The 22,429-nt window shown below is 43.6% G+C and overlaps 1 protein-coding gene and 1 non-coding gene across 47 annotated transcripts in view; one reads left to right on the forward strand and one right to left on the reverse strand.

Annotated features, from left to right (window-relative positions):
* CLASP1 (cytoplasmic linker associated protein 1) overlaps window positions 1–22,429 on the forward strand; it is a 278,689-nt gene that overhangs the window by 67,888 nt on the left and 188,372 nt on the right. For all 46 annotated transcript variants that reach the window (XM_050916932.1, XM_050916931.1, XM_050916934.1 and 43 more), the window contains 6 exons: window positions 7,095–7,173; window positions 9,153–9,256; window positions 10,370–10,461; window positions 10,568–10,643; window positions 16,554–16,651; window positions 21,723–21,790. In XM_050916932.1, the coding sequence (XP_050772889.1) occupies window positions 7,095–7,173; window positions 9,153–9,256; window positions 10,370–10,461; window positions 10,568–10,643; window positions 16,554–16,651; window positions 21,723–21,790 (517 nt within the window). The remainder of the gene's footprint in view (window positions 1–7,094; window positions 7,174–9,152; window positions 9,257–10,369; window positions 10,462–10,567; window positions 10,644–16,553; window positions 16,652–21,722; window positions 21,791–22,429) is intronic.
* On the reverse strand, window positions 5,533–5,659 carry LOC127030563 (U4atac minor spliceosomal RNA). Its single transcript, XR_007768424.1, has one exon. It is a non-coding gene; the product is annotated as a U4atac minor spliceosomal RNA (small nuclear RNA).

Consider the following 22,429-nt stretch of genomic DNA (forward strand, 5'->3'; position numbering starts at 1 on the left):
GATCCTGCCAGTGTGGATGCAGTTATACTGGTATAAAGGTGCTTTATGCTGATGCAGCTATTCCCATATAGGAAAGGTGACCACTATACTGGTATCAGTCACCTTTATACCAGTAAAACTGTGCCCACACTAGATCATTTTACTACTATAACTATAATGGGAAAAAGTCCAACCCTTAACAAACAGTTATAGCAATACAAACACTGTGTGTAGACCAGGCCTCAGACTTCAGTTTTCAAGTGTCCTCTAATTTTGGGTGCCTTTAGATTTCTGGGTGCCTAACTTACACCATTAGGGGATGCTCATTGGCTCTGAAAACTAGGCCAGAGATGCATCAAATTGGGCACTCAGAAAGGGAGGCCCCTAAGTTAGTGAACATTTGAAGACATAAAATGAGGATAATACTTCTTTCCTCAAAGGTTGAAGCTTTCGGTTTGTGAACTGATGATGATGTCACCTAGTGCTCATGGAATACTTTTCATTTGTAGATCTCAAAGCACTTTCCAAAGAAGGTCCCTGCTTTGCACTCCTATACTGCCGTCTATCAGAGAATACTAATTATTATTTTGTGTTTGTTAGTATCTTACTCACTTAGCCAGCTGAATTCTGGAAGGCACAAAACCATGTCCTTTTCCTAATAATTCTTTGTTCTTGTATAGCATTTTGCACTTGCAGCTCTTGAAGCCTCCTATGTAAGAAGTTCAACATCATTATTTTACAGATCGGGAAACTGAGGCATGGAGACTTCCCAGAGTCGCAAAGCAGGCTGGGGATAGAGTGAGGAACAGAACCTGACTCTGAATCCCCTACACTGTGTGGTTCCTCCCCTCATTCTTTTTTCTCAAAGCAGGGCTCAGAGAGCACATTTAGGTGCATCTTCCTTTTAATCATCCTGGAGGTTATCGACTGTTTCTGCTACGCCTGGTAAACGCTTGCAATCATACTGGAGTGATGGTAGCTTATGTGTCATCTCCACTACACAGGGCTGCCTCCAGGCTTTTCAGCTACTCCCAAATATTAAAGGACAGCCATTTTGTGAAGTCCTTTGAAGGCGTTTTTTGACAGCTTGTAAAAGCATGAGGTGTGACTTCCCTTTCAGCATTGGGAAGGGGGAATATTAAACTCTGGTAACTGACAGGAGCCTAGGACGCCAGGAGCAGACAGTACTTTGAGAGTGAGCAGTTGGAGAGCAAGGCAGGGGAGGAGAGAGTCTGCTGTCAGCAATTAGCTACTTCAGCCGATACTGTTTTAAAAAAAAAAAAAAAAAAAAAAAAGCCTCAGCAGATGGCAAGTGCATGAATTTCTGGTTGGCACAAATTGAGTATTGACACGTTTGTGGAATCCCAGCAGCCACCACACAAGCATCTGCCAAGCAAGCAAGATAAATGGATGGGTGTATGGGTCTATGAAGCTCTGCACTAGCTCCTAATTGACTCTGTTTGCCCTGAATCCAAGGCCCTTCAGAGCTCTTGATGGGTTGGATATGAATTGCTTCCCTCTCTCTGACTCTCTCTAGAGGATCAATACAGCTAACAGGCCTGAGAGCGAAAGCCAATGGCAATGTGTTTTTTGTGGAGGGCTGTGGAACTCCATGCCACTGGAGATCATGATAAGGTTAAGTCTTGCCACTGTCAGAGCAGCATGTCTCTTTGACCAGGCATTCTTTCAGTAAAGAAGGCTAGTTCATTGCTGGGAGTCATTCCTTTACTCTTCAGTCCCCAGTGTAATTCTTCAGAAGTCCTATGCAGAAAACTGTGCTTTCTCTGCATCAACATTTGATTGACTAATTCACGTATGTGGTGCCTAGGTTCCACAGGGAGGAGGGATAGCTCAGTGGCTTGAACATTGGCCTGCTAAACCCAGGGTTGTGAGTTCAATTCTTGAGGGGGCCATTGGGGAAATGGAGGTAAAAATCTGTTTGGGGATTGGTCCTGCTTTGAGCAGGGGGTTGGACTAGATGACCTCCTGAGGTCTCTTCCAACCCAGATATTCTATGATTAGAAATTCATAGCCAGATAGAAATAGTACAGGTAGGAAGATCATCTTGCTGCTCATTTCAATTGCCAAACCTTCCAGCTTCCCCATGTTCCAGGCTCCCTTCACATCAGTTTCTCAAATAAGACAGTGTTCAGTGTTCTTTATTCATTCCTGGTTTAGACAAAGCTTGCAGTGATGTCACAGGTAAACTGGGTTAACCTACACCAATGCAAGTTGCATTGCACTAGAGCAAACTATGTCTACATTAGGGGATTGTACTGGTGCAGCTCCACCAGTGGCTAAAATCCCATGAGAGATGGTGATAATATTAATACTACTTAGGTCTTATATAGCACTTTCCATCAATATATCCCAAAGGGCTTCATGAAGGAAGAAAGTATCATTAGTCCCATTTTACAGATGGGGAAACTGAGGCACAGTGGTGAGGTGATGAGGCCTAAAGAAGGCTGGGTGGGACCTATAGTCAAGATCTTACCCATTGCAATCAGCATCTTCTCAGCCAGGGATGGCTTTTCAAATCCTTGATTGTGAGATCTTGAGCAGGTCCAGTGGGACGCCCTACCTGCAGGGTGTAATATGCTGACTTTTCTGCCCTTGCAGCCTCTAGCAGCTTTGGGAGTTGGGTGAAAGATCAGATGTGGTAATCAGATCCTGGTCTCCGGAGTGGCAAACAATAGCACTGGGTCATTGTCGCTACGGATTTTTAAATAACTCTGTAATTACAGTGTTGGTTTGGATCTAAGGCTAATTTTAAATTATGGATTAGAAATACAGACAAGTAAAAGTCTTAGCTTAGCTGCTCTTCCATTGTCTGATCCTAGGGACGGGTGTGTGGGGAGGTTAATTGTTGATTTTGTATTTACACTGGATGAGTCCCACTCTTGTTCCTCTCACTTTCCCAAGCATGTTGCAAGGCAATTCAAGTTGGATGAGATGGGTGCCTTGCTCCCTTACGAACATGACCTGCCATTGGAGCTGGAGTAGTGCTGAGCGTTCTGCAGATAGTGGCACACAGCAAATACCCTGTTCCTTCTTAGCAAGAGATGCTGTCATGTAACAGATGTCCCAGATGTGAGTGACCGTGAATGTTATCTAGGGTCTGAATATCTTGTTGGGTTACTTAAACAAGAATATTCTACCACTTAGGCCTGGTCTGTACCTAAAATTTAGATTGGCCTAGTTCAGTCACTCTGGGATGTGAAAAATTCACACCACTGTGAAATGTTAAGTTGTGTAAGCCCTGGTAAAGCACAGCTAGGTTGATGGATGAATCCTATCAACCTTGCTACTGTCTTTCAAGGCGGACGGATTAACTAGAGTGAGACCTCCTTCTGTACCTGTAGCAAAGGTCTGTGCTGCAGCAGTGCCGTTTTAGCATCTGTGTGTAGACAAGCCCTCAGTTGATAAGACAGTTTCTGTATCCCGAGGTTGCTTTTTATGTAGGACCTATGCTGTTGTGCTTTGCTGCCAAGAGGAGCACGGAGTAACTGACAGACCATGTGGATGATGAACAGGAGTACTTGTGGCACCTTACAGACTAACAAATTTATTTCAGCATAAGCTTTCGTGGGCTACAGCTCACTTCTTTGGATGCATAGAATGAATAATGGTAGGGCCTGATCCAACTCCCTTTGAAGTCAGTGGTCAAACTCCCAGTTATGTCGGTGATACAGAGCCCAGTCCCTGGTGCGCAACTATGGATGTGAAAACGAGCCAATACAGGGGCAAATTCTTTGATGTAGAGGAAAGGACCAAATGAGGCAAAGACCCTTTACTTCCTAGAAAAAACAATGAGAATCCTTGTGGCACTTTAGAGACTAACAAATTTATTTGGGCATAAGTTTTCGTGGGCTATAACCCACCATGCATCCGATGAAGTGGGTTATAGCCCACGAAAACATATGCCCAAATACATTTGTTAGTCTCTAAGGTGCCACAAGGATTCCTCATTGTTTTTGCTGATACAGACTAACACGGCTAGCGCTCTGAAACTTTTTCTTCCTTGGTTCTCCTGCCAGCATGTAGCACAGTATTTGACTATGTCCCTTTAACTGGTGGAAAAATACCTAACCATTTGGAGATGCTTTCGATCACTTAGAACACTGATGAACTGGGTAGCTGGAAGTTACAAAAGATTATTTACTGATCTAGCAGCACCTGCGCTTTTTCCATTCCAACTCCCCAGAAATTGTTTTTTTAATCTCATTTCACATCAGTGTTTAAGTTTAAACTGGATACGCATCCTTCTCATATTACTGAAAGGGCTACTCCAGTTTCTTTTACCTAATCATGGGTGTCTCTAGGAGTAAGCATACTCATTAAGAGCGTTTCATCACCGAATCTTTGTATACTAAGCAATTGCAACAACAGCATAAGTGCCAGTAGTTGCCAAAGAAAATGAAAAAAACACTGTATGAAGGATGGTGATTGACTATTTAAATGTATGGAGGTTTTTATTAGCATACACCATAGTATAATAGACTTTGCAGTAAAGTAAATTTTTACCGTGAGCCCCTATGTGCAAATTTATATTTGTTATTGCTTGTAGTTCTTTACATGATAATTTGCCTAGACCCATGTTTGGAATAAAATTAGAAACAGAGTGAAAAACACAGGTGGGAGACATGGAGCCTGGGTAGTTTTTCTGTACAGAAATTTGCAAAACACTAGACTAGGTAGTGTATTTAAAAAGCAGCACCCCACCCACCTCACCTTGCTCTTTCATTCCCAAGTGCCTAGTGACACATGCTGATGTAATGATGACATGACTTCATTATCACAGCACAACCATCTCTTTGATCATCTTCGTAGTGCCTGTATCTTATGGGAAACTTTTTGACCTCTAGGTTGAGGAAGAGTTTCCATATTAAATTGGAATACTGTTTAGATTTAGTTAGTAAACTCTGTCACATTTTATAAGCAAATGTACCTGAGCTTTATAATTGGCAACATGCTTAGGCTGCATAGTGCTGCCAGTATTTAAGGTATTGCCCTGGAATAGGAAATCTGCAGGGAAAGACTTGCAAAGAGAAATTTTAAGGAAGCTTTATAACAAATGTAAGTATAATTAAACATTCCTAACAATCATCATTCAACCTTGCAGAACTGTTGGTTGTTTTGCAACACTGAATAGATAAACTGAGCCGTCTGTCTGGGGGGGAACAGACAGTGTGTACGTTGTTTAGGAGGAGAGGAGCAATTATTGCTGATTTGCTAGGGGCTTATTTTCAGGCCCTAGTTAAAGGGAGTAAGTGAAGTAGATGCACTTCAGTTTTGAGCTTAAAATGGTGAGTTTCGCAAAGATTCTTGCGCCATCTAGTGGCTGTTTTATCTACTGTGTAAAGGGAAACGGAAAGGTGTTTTCCCGATGCACGTTTGCACCGTCCGCTCCGTGTTTTGTGGGGGGTGGAAAGGGTAAATCCCAGGAGCATAATTCATATTGGATAAAGGTGATGGAAAAAATGCAAAAACAAACAAACTCTATGAAATATTAAACTGTTCTTACAACGAGGTATAAGATTGCACCAATTATTGGGTTCCAAAAATTGCACCACATTAAAGCCGAAGCCTTAGCGGGCGCTTACGTGTTGTGTCGGTGTTAGCAGTACTGTTCTCACTATACGTTCATTGAACAGTAGCGCAACCCCAAGAGAAGGATGGTTAGGGAACGTGTTTAATGGGAATGCGGGGAGGGACTCTGGACGGCTAGTAAGGTTGTGGCGACGGCGCATTTTGAGCCTGGCTTTGTCTCTGTGGTTTCTCTCAGGGACGCAGCCCAGCACGATACTGTGTCTCGGGCTTTCATTTTTATGTCAGTTAACGCCGTTTTAATGCTTTTTTGGCCGACAGTCACGACTGTACCCATAATGCAGTGCGCCACCTAGCGTGTATATTTGCATACGTTGCTGGCGAACCTTCCTTGAGTGAATGAACAGTGTTAGAGCAAAGTTTGTACTGTTAAATGGAAAGGAAGAAGTGGTCAAATGCATCCTTGTTTGCATTTTCCTTTGGGCTGATATTTATGCATACGTTGATGGAACTGAGGATAGTAGTAATAAATAATCTAACATTTGCACAGCTTTACTAAATTTTTATGAAAGATCACCCACCCTTACCAGGATAATGTTAATAAAAATAGACACACAAAATCAAACCAAACCAAACCGTGAGTGGGGGTGGAGAGAATATTTTGCCTGGCTAACTTAATATGCATAAAGCAGTTTACAAAGTATTTATTGTAATAGTCTATTACCTACCACTTATTTATTATGCTTAACAAAGAATACATAGATCTTAAGAATATTATTTATTATAATTAGCATTTCTGTAACTTTTTATTAATATTACATGGTATCATTGTGGATATTCTTAATTAGCATTTACTTAGCACTTTGCAAAATATGCAGTGCTTTCAAATAATAATACTATCCAATTCTTATATAGGGCTTATTTATCAGTAGATCTCAAAGTGCTTCACAATCTTTAAAGTTTGTAGTATCCCTTTAATAAATAATGATGATAATTTTAAATACATTAAAAAAAATGACTGTAATCCTAGTAACACTGTTGACAAACACTTTCACTTTCAATAAAAAAATCTATTTACTTGTTCCTATTTATTGCTGTTAGTTTAATTTTTTTTTTAAACTTGGCCAATAAATACAATTAACCCAGTTACATTTTACATTATTTAGTAATACATTATAATTAATACCTATTAATTACCAATACATAAATAATATAATTAATAAATTGCAAATATATATACTACATAAGAACATGTCTGTGAAAGTGATTATGATGATTGATTATGTGGATTGCAATTTGTTTAAAAATCCATAATCCTTTCATTTCTCCTCTGCAGTAGGCAAGTAATTTTCTTTATGGTCATATTCTACGCTGGGCAGTGGGCAGGTCCAAATGGCATACATTGCAGTGGAACTCCTTATACGATGCGTGAAAGATTTGTTTTTCTTTTATGAACACATTTATTCCAGCATTGCTTCTGCAGTGGGAAACCCTTAAGTTTTGCCTATCCTGGTGTCTTGTGCCTGACTGCACGCTAACTTGCTGTCTTTGTTGTTGTGTGTTTGCAGGTGGTTCTGCTGGGGATGGACATCCTGTCTGCACTAGTGTCACGGTTACAGGATCGCTTTAAAGCTCAAATAGGCACAGGTAAAGGATAAGGGATCGTTAGCCCACCTGAAATATATTTGGCCAAATTCTGCCCTCACTCTCACCCGGACAGCCTCGTTCATTTAAAGAAGGTTATGGCTGTAACGAAGAAGCAGAAATATGGTCAACTGTCACTAATCTGAATTATGTTGTTAACATTGCATATACCACAGAAGCCGCATCATCAGCACTGGTACTTCGCAGCTTCTGCCACTCAAATAGCACGAGTAAAAGTGACAGACTCTGGCCCTAAACAATTAGCCTCTGTGCTGAGTCCCCTTATTGCTGCGTATGCTCTCATCCTCTATGGAGCCAACAGAGCCCACAACCAAAACCTAGTCATAGGAGCACAGCCTAAATTCCATGGAGGATTTGACATTAACCAGCTGAGTAGGAGAGGGCACTGTCTGGTTCAGTGCAGATCTGTGTCTGGAGAATTTGCACAGTTGTCTGCAAAGCCTGGGAGCTACTAGTGCATTCTCAGTGTCCTGTGGTTTTTGTGAACTTTTTTTTTTTTTTTTAAATTTGGGAGAGGTCTCTGGGTTCTCCCCCACTGCTCCCCTGAATAGTCTCATGTTCCCCATTCTCATTCTGGAGACCGCTCTGCCTCTGCAGTACTTCCTGCCTTAGTTGCCAGCCTCTGCAACAAGGATGGTCCCATGCTATTACAGTAACTCCTCGCTTAATGTGGTAGTTGTGTTCCTGAAAAATGCGACTTTAAGTGAACCGATTTTAAGCGAATCCAATTTCCCCATAAGAAATTGGATTCTATATTAAATCTATATTATATAGATCTAAATCTATATTATTATTATTATATAGATATACACACAGTATATGTTTTAAACAAACAATTTAATACTGTTCACAGCAAGGCTGATTGTGAAGCTTGGTTGAGGTGATGAAGTTAGAGGGTGGAAGAGGAAGGGATATTTCCCAGGAAATGCCTTGCTGCTAAATGGTGAACTAGCACTCGGCTGAGCCCTCAAGGGTTAACACATTGTTGTTAATGTAGCCTCTCACACAAGGCAGCACGAACATGAGGGAGGGGAGACAGCATAACAGGCAGAGACAGACACACACTTTGTGTGTGGGGGAGAGAGCGAGAGATGCACACTGCCCCTTTACCTAAGCTGACCCACTCTTAAATGCCTCGTCTTTTTAAGTGGATCAGGAAGTTGAGACAGTGGCTGCTGCCCCAAGCTCTCTCTGTCTGTGTCCACTCCCTGCTCTATATGGAGAAGGGGTAAGCGGAGTGCAGGAACAGGGGGGAGGGGGACACCCTGACATTAGCTCCCCCTCTTCTCCCCCTGCACAGCAGCAGGAGTCTCTGGGAGCAGCTCCAAGGCAGAGGGCAGGAGCAGCACATGGCAGTGGGGGGAGGGACAGCTAAACTGCCCTACAATTGATAGCCTCCTGGGCGGCTGCAGCACAGGGAACTTAGGGGAGCGGGGAACTGATAGGGGGAGCTGATAGGGGGGCTGTTGGTCCATCCTGGTTCCAAGCCTCCACCAGCTAGCTGCAACGGGCTGCTCTTCCTGCAAGCTGTGGACAGAGCAGGCAGCCAAATGACATTAGAAGGGAGCATTGCACAACTTTAAATGAGCATGTTCCCTAATTGATCAGCAACGAAACATTAACCGGGACGACTTTAAGTGAGGAGTTACTGTATATTGCTGCGTCGTTCCCTCTTAGCTGTCACAGAGTACCACTGTCTAATGATTACATCTTAATTGATGCAAAACTGTCAAGATCTCAGTCATGAGAGGTACTGAGTGCTGTCCATTCCCATTGACATCAATGGGAATTATGGGTGCTCAGCACCTGAGATCACAGACAAATGAGTGGGGACACAAATTACATTGTGAGTTAGTGATGTCCCAGAGTTCTCTCTGCTTTGCTGAAGTGTATGTGTGTGATTTTAACTGTTAAACTCTGTAGCTTTTTTTTGATAGACTTTGGTGTGTTGTTTTTTCCAGTGTTGCCAAGTTTACTTGACAGGCTGGGAGATGCTAAAGACTCAGTGCGGGAGCAGGATCAGGCTCTGCTGCTAAAAATTATGGAACAAGCTACTAATCCTCAGGTATGGCAATGACTCATTTGGAATACACTGTGTGTGTTCACAAAGAACCTATGTTGGAATCTGTATTTATGACCTGCCATAAAGTCACCTTCCCCCATGGGTGCATGTTAACTGGCCTGTTGTCTCCATGTCCACAGGATAATCTCCCAAGGTGGTTATGAAGAATGGATCATGTTCAGACCAGTTGCAGTTAGATCTGGGAGGGGTGGTTGATTAATCTTCTAAACCTTAGGTTCCAGTCCCAGTGGAGTGAAATTGATTTATTCCTCTTCTGAGTTAGGTCCACTGAGAGCCACATAATTTACTGGTTGTGGATCTTTCAGATTACTACTATATAATCCAGGACCTTTCTGTTTTCATGGATGTTAATGATCCTCTGATACTTTCTGTAAAATGAGGGGTTTACCTCTGGCAAGTATTTTCCCTCTTTCCTCGTATTTGTTATTGAAACTCTACCTATTCCCTTTCCAAACTATACGTGATGCACACGTATAGTTTGGAAAGATTCTTTGGGATTTTTGGAAATGAAAGGTGCTCTGTAAACATGCTCTCCGGCTCTACCGGCTTGTCCAGGAGAGCATCCATTTCTGAGCCTTCCCCCCCTGTCTCTCCTAATTTCTGATTTGTCCCGAGATTTTAGGGCAGAAAGAGAGGCAGGGATGAACACAGCATCCCCCACTGTTTAAATGCTCACTCGCTGATGCTTGTGCTTCCCTATCCCGCAGCCTAGAGCGCAATGGTACATGAAGCAGGGGCACAGCTGGGAGATGGGTGTGTTTGAACATTAGCCAGGGCTTCACGATAGGAGAGGCAGTCGCAGGTGTCAGAGGGGCTGTGCCTTGGGGGTTGGTGGGTATGTGCTGGTAAACCAGTGTTATGTTAGCTAACAGTGAGTTACTGAAAGGCTCAACAAAGAACAAAAGATTAGTGACCTTTGAGATTAATACAGTCGTCCTGGAGCTCCCACCTAGAAATCCTCCTAGTCTCTTGTGTGTGGGCACAGAGTTTATATTTAAACCCAAGGGATGATAAATTGTGCCAGGGCTGGAAAAGAAAACCCCACTCACTCTATTTTTCTTCTTCCCTTTCCACCGTCTTTTCTGTCTTCTGCAGTACGTGTGGGATAGACTGTTGGGAGGATTCAAACACAAGAATTTCCGGACGAGAGAAGGGATTTGCCTCTGCCTTATTTCAACCCTCAACGTGTAAGTCAGGACCTGTCATAGACATGCGTTACTTGATTCCAAGTGTTTTACATTTACAAAACCAACTAAACAAAAATTCATACTTATGCACTTTCTTTTCTCCTAGATCCGGAGCTCAGAGTTTAACACTGAGTAAGATTGTGCCACATATATGTAACTTACTTGGCGATCCAAACAGCCAGGTAAGTCTTTGGTGAAACTCAATGTTAAATTCCATATTTACTGGCAGGGAGAGGGGATCTGATTGCCACTCACAATAAGCAGGGCACTAAATTTTGAATGGTACATTGACTGTGTGTGCTTAGTGCTGACTGTTGAAAAAGCCTGTATGAAAAGCCTTGGTTTAGTTTTGCATACTGTGATTTTTGGGCATTCCTAGTTCTGTTCTCAGTGATTCTACGGTAAATCTGAAGTGATTTCACTGGTGTTGCTCTGGGTTTATATTGGTGTCGCCAAAATAATTAATAAGAGTCAAATCCTAAAAGACTGAAATCATGACAATAGTTAACTCCTTGTGCAGCAGTGTGAGTTGCGTGGGATATTGGGGCTCTGGCCGTCTGAGTAAATTCAAGGGAAGATATGAAAGAGATGCATGAATCCAGTCCGTCTTTGCTTAGTGCCATGTGCTCTATTGTGTTGTGTTATAAGAGCTGGTTTGGGGGGAAGCGGGTGTCCTAATCAGGGAATTGGCAGTGATGTGCTGCTAGACTAGAGTTTTTATAAGGAAGTTCCTCAAAAATATCCTACCAAAATCTGTGATACATTTCCAACGCCCTGTGTAAAAATAGCGCTGTTCCCTCTGAACAAATCCATCATTCCTGTCCTCCTTTCCTTCTCCTCCAGAGAATTCAACAAGTCCGTACGTGTGTCTTCTCCCAACTCCATTAGAGTGATTTCCATTGCTGTAGTGCCACTCACCCTGAGAAGGATGAGGGCCCAGTTTCTCTAAGTGCTCTGCTAAGGCCAGGAAGAGGCAAAGCCTGCCCTGAAGAGCTTACAATCCAATTGGAAACAAGACACAACAAGTGAAAGTTGGAAACGGGAAGGGAGAAGGTGGGGAAGGGAAGACAAGGGAAAGGGCAATGTGAGATAGTGTAGTTATATAGGGCAGCTCTTGGCAACTTCCTGGTTCCCAGTCATTGGAAATGGCCCTCTCTTGTTCACTTCACACCATGAGTCTCATTCCCCCTTGCATCATGGATGCTCCTCTAGGTGTGCCCCTACCTGGCAGCTGTCTCTGGCTGTTGATTGGGTGGGATGTGGTGTTGGGCTGGGTGGTCGGTTGGAGAATAGGTGCCTCGTGATTCTTGATTTGGGCAGGTCTCTCCTCCCCCCTTCCACCCGCGACTGCTGGGGCTCTCCCCTAGCTGCTGTGAGGAGTTGGGTGGGAGAGAGTGTTCCCTTCGCTTGTATAAGGGACTAAGAGGAAGAGCTGGTTACCCCGAGAGGTGGTAAAGGGAGGGGGAATGGGGAGCCAAACTCTCTTCCTTTACTGACTTTTCAAACCCTGGGCAGGGGATGGACTGGCAGGCTCTCTGGCAGGGGAGAGAGATGGGCTCCAGGTCTCTCACTCAGTGCACATGCAGTGATTGTTTGAACACGTCTTCTCTCTCTCTTCTGTGTGCGCTGCTAGAGCAGCCAGCAAGTGTGTGAGGGGAGCAACCCTCACACCCCTGTGCACTCCTGTTGGTGCCTAGTACATCTCACAATCTCGAATTTCCTAATTTTCCTTCAGAGTCTCCCCAAAGCAGTGCTTGCGGGGCAGAGAGGTGTAGCCTGGCCTGCCCAAACAAAAACAAAACCAACAACAAAACTCCACAATAGTCAAACATAAACTACTGTGCCTGGGTATCTTTTTAAATCTTCACAGTAGTGAAAAACACTAACCCATTTGGCTAACATTGAGTGCACTGTCAGTTTAATAAATGCTTCCTCTGTTAGGGGCCACTAGATCCTGTCCTTCCTGGGGGGGAGGGGAGACGGGGTAGTGTGGAAGGAGAGGGATGGACCTTGTGATCTGATAACACATTTTTCTCTGTCTCCAGTTGCTTATTTTCTTCCCTCTGAGAATCATTGTTGTAAAGCTCCATTAGCAGAATGTTGATCAACACTGTCCTCTGTTGGCTGAATGAGATATAGCAGAAACAGGGAAACGCAGGGTTTTTTGTTTTACTTTGCTTCGCTTTGCTACAAAGATGCGAGTTGTATTGTTGAGGGTTTTCTTTTTACAAGCGGAGGATTTTTTTTTAAACTAACATTGTTTTTGAGTGATCGTTTAGCAGTTTCCCTTATCCCAGTAAACTCTTGATATGGCTGTTTAGTTATATGAATTTAGACTGTTCTGACTGAGGACAGGAGTCTAAAGGATTTTAACATAAAGAACTTAAAAGCATTAACAAAATTGTGTTGTTATAAATAAAGAAAAGCCGCTATTGATACAGCCAAGATTTATACTTGTGTTTGCCCCATGGTCACCCCATCTTGTATGCCATGAGTATTTATTTAGGCCATGATCCTGCAAACATGTTCACATCCAAGTAACCTTACGTGTCATTCCATTAAACTCAATGGGACTATTCAGGCTCATAAAGTAACTTATGTCCGTGACTGGGGCTCCTAGGCACTATGTTAATACAAATAATAAATAATAATAAGTGTTTGAAGGGTTGGGACCTTAGGCTGTAGGTTTTTTATAGTGACTTTTCTTCAGAAAGCACAATTTTCCCATGGTGACTTTTTAGAGGGCGCATTAGTGTTCTTTTACCTACCCCTTCAGAGCCATGTTTTCACCTGTGCCAACTGCAGTCTCCCGTCACCTGCTCCCCTCTCCCAGCTATGAAAGTGTTTACGTCAGAGTCTTGCTCTGGAATCTTCATCCCCTCATTACCTCTAAGAGGAACAGGCAGCAGTGATCAAATCTTCAGCTGAGGGGACGAGATCTGCTCGTCCTTCCTTTGTTTGTGGCAGGATCAGTGGCCTCTCTTCAGCTCCATGCAATGGGAACCAGTGAGGCTTTCTTGTTTTAAGGGCTTGTCGGGTCTTAGCTCGCTCCTCCCACCTCTACAATGTAACAGGGCTCGAAGAAAGCCCTAGAATTCCTGGTGTGGCTTTGTTTGGTAACTTGTGCCTTACTCAGGCTGATAGCATGTGATGCTGGACCTTGGTATTCTCTCTGTAGATAGGTTGGGTTGTGTCATATTTACTCTTTTAATGTTTGTTCTACCGGAGCCCCATGCTTTCCCTTGTTTTTAGCTCCTCGTTACAGCACATGTAAAGATGGTGACCCATTAAAGAAGATTTGTCCAAGAAAGAGAGAGAGGACTTCCACTTCTCATCTCATTCTGAGATCTGTCCCACTCCATGTACACTGTCCTTCAGCAATCGCTGCAGCGCCTCAATCTTTAATTGGGCCTAAAATAACCTCCTAAATTGGCCAGAAAGGCGTGTACCCCTGTACACCATACTGGATGCATCCCTTTATGTAGGGTTGGTTAAATGGGTCTCTGCAACTGAACAGATGGTTATGGGAGATTCCTCCTAACTTCATCTCCCACATCAGTTTCATCTTGTCATTGGGTTATCTCCTGTCCTTGTTCCTTAGATGGCTGACAACCTGGCAGCAGAACAGGCGCACTGAATGTGAGGGTCTTTTCGGAGTCCACACCAATAGTCCTCTACCGATTAGGGAATCGAGTGTGACAGAATAAGAGTCTGCTCGTGACTGTATCAAGTACTCGAGAGTCCTTTCTACCAGTGCACCCTGTGAGGGAGTGCAGCGAAGGGTTGAAGATTACAAGATCAGGGATTCTAAAGGAATGCCCTCTGTTTAGCCAAAAACCAAACATGGGGTGGATGTCACCAGCTTCTGCTGACTTTGGCCAATGACTTTGTTTGGCCTAGAGAATCTCTGTGTCTGAGAGCAGAGTCCATTGCCCTGTACATTTCCAGCCTGCCAGCCCTGTGCAGCTGCTCCTATCAGCCACTGGTCCAAGGTGTAAAGAGAAGCTCTGGTGGAATGTTGAAGGCCAGTAGGAGCCTGAGTTTGGCCTTGGTTCCAGAACCTGGCGAGAGGGGCAGTTGCGCCCGCAGACACAGCGGCAGTTGACGGGGCAGACAGACGGCTGAGTAAGGAATTGGGGGAGGGAGGGCAGAGAGGTGCCCCTCAGCATGCACGGGGCTGCCATTTGTCCTCTCCACCTTCTGTGCCAGGGCTCAGGCTGTAGGGGCAGAGAAATCCTGTGGTTGCTTCCTGCCCTCCCCTCTGCATAGGTGGTGCTGCAGCATAGTGCTTCACCTGCCAGTTGCCATGGGGATGGCGGGAAGAAGTGCTGTGCAGAGCCCGGCCTGGAGAGGAGAAGAGGAAGGGGGGCACTGAACGGGCAGCATGTGGGGGAAAAGGGGATGCTGGGGCCTGAGAGAGGGAAATATGGGGTTAGGTAGGAGGAGAGGGGAGAATAGGAGGGGAAAGAGGTGAATGGCGGTATGGTGGGAGAGATGGAATGAGCTCAGGAGGGAGAGAGGAAAGGAAAGAAGACTGACATGGGCAGAGGAAAATGACTAAAAGCCCCTGGGGCAGGAGGGCCAGAACTCAGGGGCCTGGGAGGAAGCGAGGGACCCTGCTAGGGGAAAGCTCTGCAGTGGGAGGACAGAGCTAGACAAGTGTGAGCAGCAGTTGAGGTGCTGTGCCACATGCTGGCTGTTATCTCCTTGGCAATCTTTCTACTGCAGTCATATTGCCAGGGGATCCCCCACCAGCTGCCGCCTCTGGGCCCTCCCCTCCTTAGGTGGGAGTGTGTGTGTTGGACATTGGGGAGGGCAGTGTAGGTAAGTTAATGCTAGTGGTGGGCATTTCTTCACCACAACTTTGCAGGAAGGGAGGGATTGCAGGCATCTTCCAGTGCACACCCTCCTCACCTGCAGAGCCTGATGGAGAGCAGTGGCTTACCCGGTTCTGGGCTTCTGTCCATGCAGATGCCGGGGGCGATATAGTTCAATTGGCTGCTGAGCACATCTCTTGCAAACCAGAAAAATATCCTTTTTTACATGCAAAGTTCTTACTTTACATTCTGTCAAGAATCCACGTCAATCATTTACCCTAGCAGTGCCAAGATTAGACTATCCCCCTGGTGTCTGAGAGGCACCTATTGCCCTGGTTTCAGTTGCCTTGTATTAACAATATCAGCCCAGAGCATGTAAAAAACATGATTAGTTTGTTGGTATAGTTGATCTGCTGCGGTACTAATGTTGTACTGAAATCTGTTCTGTAGTAGAGATACTAGGGGTTTTGTTACTCTCTTACCATTCTCTGTCTACACCTACACTTGCGGCAGTGACTCTTCCCGTGCTGGGTAACATAGTCTGGGTCTATATCACAGATCTGAAGGGAACCTGTAGCCAAGGCCATTTTGCCATGGTAGTTCTGTGGCATTGTATTTTTCATTAGGAGGTTGGTCTGTGTCTGCAGAATCTAAGGACAGAAAGTCAAGGACTTAAGTTACTGAGCACGCCTGATTTCTTGACATGGAAGGACTTTTATGCGATTGATATCAAAATTACTTCTTTCCTCATGCTATTAGATCAACATAGGCAAAATTATAATGCAAAGAGGTGCCCCTCCTGATTTAGTGCCATCTTACAAGCTCATTGTGTTGATCTACTACCACAGATCTACAAAATCTGTTCATTCACCTTTACCATGATGGTCATAAAGAAGAAAAAAAGAATATTGTGTTTAGCCTTCAGAAAATGTACCCATCCTATATGAACGGGTGAGTGGAATTTTATAAGGCTGAGCGGATTTACTGCATGCACAGAGGCTGGAGAGCTCTGCCACTGACTTGCCATCTGCCCTTGGGCAAGTCACTTTGATGCGCTGTGCCTCAGTTTCCTCATTAGTAGCCTACTGATACTTATCACCCTCTGAGATCTATGGATGAAAAACACTACATAAGTACTATTACTATTCTTTATTATGCAAAAAATCATGGGAGCCATTGTGGCTGAGAAATGGATATATTGCTTTTTTCGCTTGTCTGAGGAAATAATATTAAAAATATGATTAATTTCTGTTAAATCTCTTCTTTACTGTTTAGGTTCGAGATGCAGCAATAAACAGCCTAGTGGAAATTTACAGACATGTAGGTGAACGTGTAAGGGCAGATCTCAGTAAAAAAGGATTACCACAGTCTCGGTGAGTTAAGATTACCCATTCTTTCTGCTTTTCTTGGTTTCTTTTCATTATTGCTGCATTTAGGGGCTACGCATGCAAGTCTTTTTGTGGGATTGGGCCCTTAGGCTCCAGTCCTGGAAGCACTTTGTATGTACTTAACTTTACTCAATGGAGTAAAGTTGACAGGGACTATTCACCTGCAGAAAGTTAAGCACATATGTACGTGTTCGCAGGATTGGAGCCATAGCATCTGCGGAAAGTATTTAAAAAATATTACATAAGCCCTAGAAAATGTAACTCTCAAATGTATGCTGTGTCGGTCTCAGGACATTAGAGAGACAAGGTGGGTGAGGTAATATCTTTCATTAGACCAGTTTGTGTTGGTGAGGGAGGGTATGTCTACACAGAAAAGAAAAATGTGCAGCTGGCCCATGCCAGCCAGCTTGGGCTCAGGTTCTGGGACTGTTTCACTGTTGTGTAGACTTGTGGGCTCAGGCGAGAGCCTGAGCTTTGGGACCCTCGCACCTCACAGGGTCCTAAAGCCTGGGCTCCAGCTAGAGCCCAGATGTCTACACAGCAGTGAAACAGCCCTGCAGCTGGAGCCCTGCAAGCCTGATTCAGCAGGCACAGGCTGGCCATGGGTGTCTAGCTGCTACATAGACATACCCAGAGACAATCTTTGGAGCTTGCACCGAGCTCTTTTTCAGGCCTCGGAAACTGACTCAGTATGTCACTGCTAAATACAAGGTGGAACAGATTGTTTAGCATAAGTAGTTAATATTTCAAGGGACCATTAAAGGTGAAGTGGCTCACTAACACCTCTCCAGTCATTGGGAGGAAAGAAAGGGGAGGGGAAGGCAACTGGGGGAGGTTTGTTAGTGGATTACCGATTGTTGTAATAAGCCATAAATCCAGTGTGTCTATTCAGTTCATGATTTTTAGTGACTAGCAAAGATATGAATTTAAGGCCCCTGGCTTGTCTTTTGAAAGTGTTGTGCGGGTTTCCTTTGAGGATGAGGTCAGATGTAGAGTGATCGCTTAATGAAAAGTGTTCACCCCTCGGTGCTGGAGTGGTTTTATTTGTCTTTTTATCATTTTCCTGTGTGAGTTCATTCGAGAATGTAGTGATTCTCTGGTTTCATCCATATAGTTGCTAGTGGGGCATTTAGTGCACTGGATGAGATATACCACATGTGGATGATAGCATGTATGGGACCCATGGCTCTTGAAATGTGTGTTGTGGGGTGATATTGACCATTGAAGCAGTGGACATATGTCTGCAGGTTTTGCATCTGTTCTTCTGACTGGGTCTGGTGCTGCTTTGAGTTGATGTGTCCTGGTCTGTGGGAAGTTTGCTTCTGATGATGAGCTTAGAGTGGTTGGGGGTTTGCTTGAAGGCCAAAAGAGGGTGTTCAGGAAAGATTTCTCTTGGAATGTGGTGGTTTGATGATATCCTATATGGGTTCCAGCGTGAGGTGGTTGGTGACAACTAGGGGTGTGTGGTCAGAGGGGATTTAATTTCTGTATTGAGGTAGGTTTTCTTGGGGTGTTTGGGTGGCCAGTTCCGTGATGCAATCTACTTCTCCAGCGTGTCTTTGTGTGGCAGTTTTGAGTGTGTTAAGGTGTGTATCCTAGACTTTCTTCCTGGAGCATATTCTGTGGAATCTAAACGCCTGGTGTAGATAACAGATTTCTTGGTGTGGTTAGGGTGTAATTGGACCTATGAAGGCAGGTGTAGATCTGTGAGTTTCTTGTAATTCAAATGGTAATGTGTTTATGTTGCAACATTCTGCTTGGTTACTTCCTCTGGACTTCATAGGTCTTGCATGTATATTAAATGTATTAAGAACATTAAGAAACCTGGTAATGGTATTGGTCCATTGCTGGATGGAAATGATAGAATTATCAATAATAATGCAGAAAAGGCAGAATTGTTCAATAAGATGTAAATTTTTAACAGTGAGAATAATTAACCATTGGAACAATTTACCAAGGGTCATGGTGGATTCTCCATTACTGACAATTTTTAGATCAAGAGTGGATGTTTTTCTAAAAGATCTGCTCTAGGAATTATTTTGGGGAAGTTTTATAGCCTGGGTTATACCTCAGGTCAGACTAGATGATCATAATGGTCCCTTCTGGCCTTAGAATCTATGACTATGGAGCAGCCAGTTTAGACTGGTAAATGGACACTCAGTTAAAAGGAGATTGGCAAGATAAAAACCATATATTCAGCAATTGTGAGATCTTTAAAACAACTGTACATTTTGTTCTCTTTATATTTACCTCCTGGTATTTGAACCTTTAAGGTTCAGTTGGACCATATTTTCAAGATTTTTCTCTACAACCACAAGGGTTAGAAACTTACTTCTGTTTTAAATGGAAGCTGAGATCCTCAATTAATCACTTCTTCCAAGAGCTGGGGCTTTAAGCAAAACAGCAAATGTTGGGAGATGCAGTATAGTTGTGAGAACTTGCAACACTGTCTATTTAAACCAAACAGTTTTGCATGTATTAGTCTTGTCTGCATAATGATACCTTAGATTATTTTGAAAACTGAAATAAAATTCCAGTTTAGAAAACCACAAGTTATTGGGCTTGATATGGGAATCACTGTGTAAAATTTGAAGGCCTGTTGTATGCAGGAGGTCAAACTAAATGGTCATAATTGTCCCTTTAGGCTTATACTCATGGAAAGTATGAAGTCAGTTTATGCAGTTTGTTTATTTTTTGCTCCTCATTCAGTTTGAAAGGTGAAACTAGACTGGTCAAAAAGAACAGGAGTACTTGTGGCACCTAAGGCCACGTCCAGACTAGGAATTAAAATCGATTTTAGATACGCAACTTCAGCTACGAGAATAACGTAGCTGAAGTCGAATTTCTAAAATCGAGGTACTCACCAGTCTGGACGGGGCGGCATCGATGTCCGCGGCTCTCCGCGTCGATTCCGGAACTCCGTTCGGGTTGATGGAGTTCCGGAATCGATGTAAGCGCGCTCGGGGATCGATACACCGCGTCCAGACTAGACGCGATATATCGATCCCCGAGCAATCGATTTTAACCCGCCGATGCCGCGGGTTAGTCTGGACGAGGGCTTAGAGACTAACAAATTTATTTCAGCATGAGCTTTCGTGTTCTTCGGATGCATAGGATGGAACATAGACTGGTCAGTTTCACTTTCTGGTTCTCACCTTCAAGGGTTCATAGCAATGCAGGGGAACATTTAAATACGTTTAAAAGCTCCATGCGCTAACTACTTCTATTATTTATGCTAGTGCAACCCCGTGGAGAATTTGGGACACTATTTTCATTCAGATTGAAAAAAATCATGAAAACATCCAGAGCTCCTTTGAAAATCTGTCCATAAAAATGTCCAGTGGGGCTAAATGCTGAGTATATGAACTTCCCCCAATGTGCTTAGCACCAAACAGGATAAGGCCCTGGCTTAGATCAGTGGAATATCGGGTTCCACAGATGAGACCAAGTAGTAAGGAGACATAGAGAGGAGATGATTGCCAGAAGTCTTTGAGAAAGAAGTGGATCTGAAGGAGGTATATGAAAGAGGAACGGGAAGGGAGTGTATGTGTGTGTAGTGCAGGGGAAGCAGGAAAGCGGATGTAAGCTTTGGGGCAGCATAATAAGTCAGAGCTGAGATGGGTGGAGAAGACAGAGGGAGTGATTAGGCGAGTAGAGGTGGAGGGGTGAGGGGCATGAGAAGGTGGGTGGGTGGAAGTGAGAACAAACGCAGGCAGAGTCTTAAAGGTGGGCATGAGAAGATACAGTTCAGCTGGCAGAGACCCACAGATAGATGAGTTTCCGCCGAAGTTTGATCTTTCTCTGTCCTGGTCCTGTGAATTGTTTAGATTTTCATTGGTGGGGATCTCAGACACTAAGTACCTTATAGTCATTGTCAACGGTGGAATTAAGTACTAGCAAAGGTTCTGGAGAAGTGCATTCAGATCTGATTTTTTTAAACAAGTTGGATAAATGTTGATGTTGTGCTTTGGCTCCTGGCAAAGGGCCAATGTGGTCTTAGCTGTCACAAGGTATGGTTCCCCTTGCTTTCCAAGGGCAGGCTGTCATAGGACTCAAGATGTTGTTAGCATGCTCATTGATCAAAGAGGGTCTGCTGACACTCTGACCATTGCAGTGTGCACAGTCTGAAACTCCAGAACAATGGACTTTTTGCAGCCCATCAGAGATCATTATAATTTATATTATTGTCTCTTAACCTCACAGCCTCAATTTTCATGTCTATAAAATGGGCTAATATGAGTTGCAATGAATTGTTCTGTGTTTTGCTTTCAAGCTTACAGCATGTCTGTGTTATGTGCAATGAATGCTTGGCATAGTGAGAAGTTTTTTGGTTTTGCTTAGTAGAATGTTTTGACATTAAAGGTCAGATTGTGCCAATTAGTCCCTGGGCCAAGCAGGGGTGGTGTGGAGCTGCATTAGCCCAAGAGAAGCTTGGGAAGGAATTGTTTCATCAAGATCTGGTATGTGAGGGGGCTGTGTAGGCTGCAGTATCTCCCCCGGCCTCCGTGTGCACCCTCATAAAGGTCTGCCACAGTCTATCTGAGGACTCGACTCCATAGGCTGACATATTGTGCTGGGCTAAAGATCTCCTGCTGCAGTGCAAATGCAAAGGTGAAAACAAGGCAGGAACAGAAAAGAAATGTCAAGGCCAAACAAGAATGTTCTTTAAAACCCAAGATTTCTCCTTTATCAACAATTCTGCAAATGGTTAAAGTACAGCGAAGTCATAAGCAACAGGAAACAGGGTTTTGTAATGGGAATTGCAACTTTACTAAAAGCAGTGCTGCCAGTCCTGCCTATAATGTGTCACCTGGTGTCTCTGTCTTTCTTTTCTCTGATTCCTCTTTGTTTATTAATAATCAAACATTGTACATATGTGTCATACATAAAATAGTTTAGGTCCTCATCTTGTTCTCATAGAAGTCAATGGCAAAAGTCCCATTGACTTCAGTGGGAGCAGAATTATTCCCTTAATTAGCACTCTTAAGTTACAGGGGCCACAGTAATTCAGTTTGGTTACTTATTGTGTAATGCCTTTTCTTTAACTTTCAAACAGGTTGAATGTAATTTTTACAAAATTCGATGAGGTCCAAAAATCTGGAAACATGATCCAGGGTGCAGGTGGTAAGTAGAATACTGTGATGGTCTCCATTTTTTTGTAAATTATCAGTGTTGTGGAAATTCATAAAATAAGTTGTGTGCCTCGTTCCAAAATGTTATATTTTTTCCTGTACATCTGGGAATGGTGAAGTCTAGTTCATGCACTTCATTGTGTGTTGGAGTGGGATAAAACACTAAGCTGAGTATGGGGAAAATTGTGTTTGTTTATAGTGGAGGAGAAACTGACGTTTCGTCACCATAAAGGATGTTTTTTGTTGTTCAGAAGAATGTAACTGAGAACCAATGTTCTTGTCTATATCTAGAAGGAAAAATTTACACCTTTATCAAACACTGCAATGGTTCACCAAGTTACTTTAAATTTATGAATTCATCCCGATCTAACTTAATTGATGTCAGTGAAGTTAGACAAAGAAAATAAAAGCGGCCATACTGGGTCAGACTAAAGGTCCATTTAGCCCAGTATCCTGTCTTGCAACAGTGGCCAATGCCAGGTGCCCCAAAGGGAATGAACAGAACAGGTAACCATCAAGTGATCCATCCTCTGTCGCCCATTCCCAGCTTGTGGCAAACAGAGGCTAGGGACACTGTCCATGCCCATCCTGACTAACAGCCATTGATGGACCTATCTTCCATTTATCTAGT

This window comes from Gopherus flavomarginatus, chromosome 10, assembly GCF_025201925.1.
Source record: "Gopherus flavomarginatus isolate rGopFla2 chromosome 10, rGopFla2.mat.asm, whole genome shotgun sequence".
NCBI classification, from domain to species: Eukaryota; Metazoa; Chordata; order Testudines; family Testudinidae; genus Gopherus; species Gopherus flavomarginatus.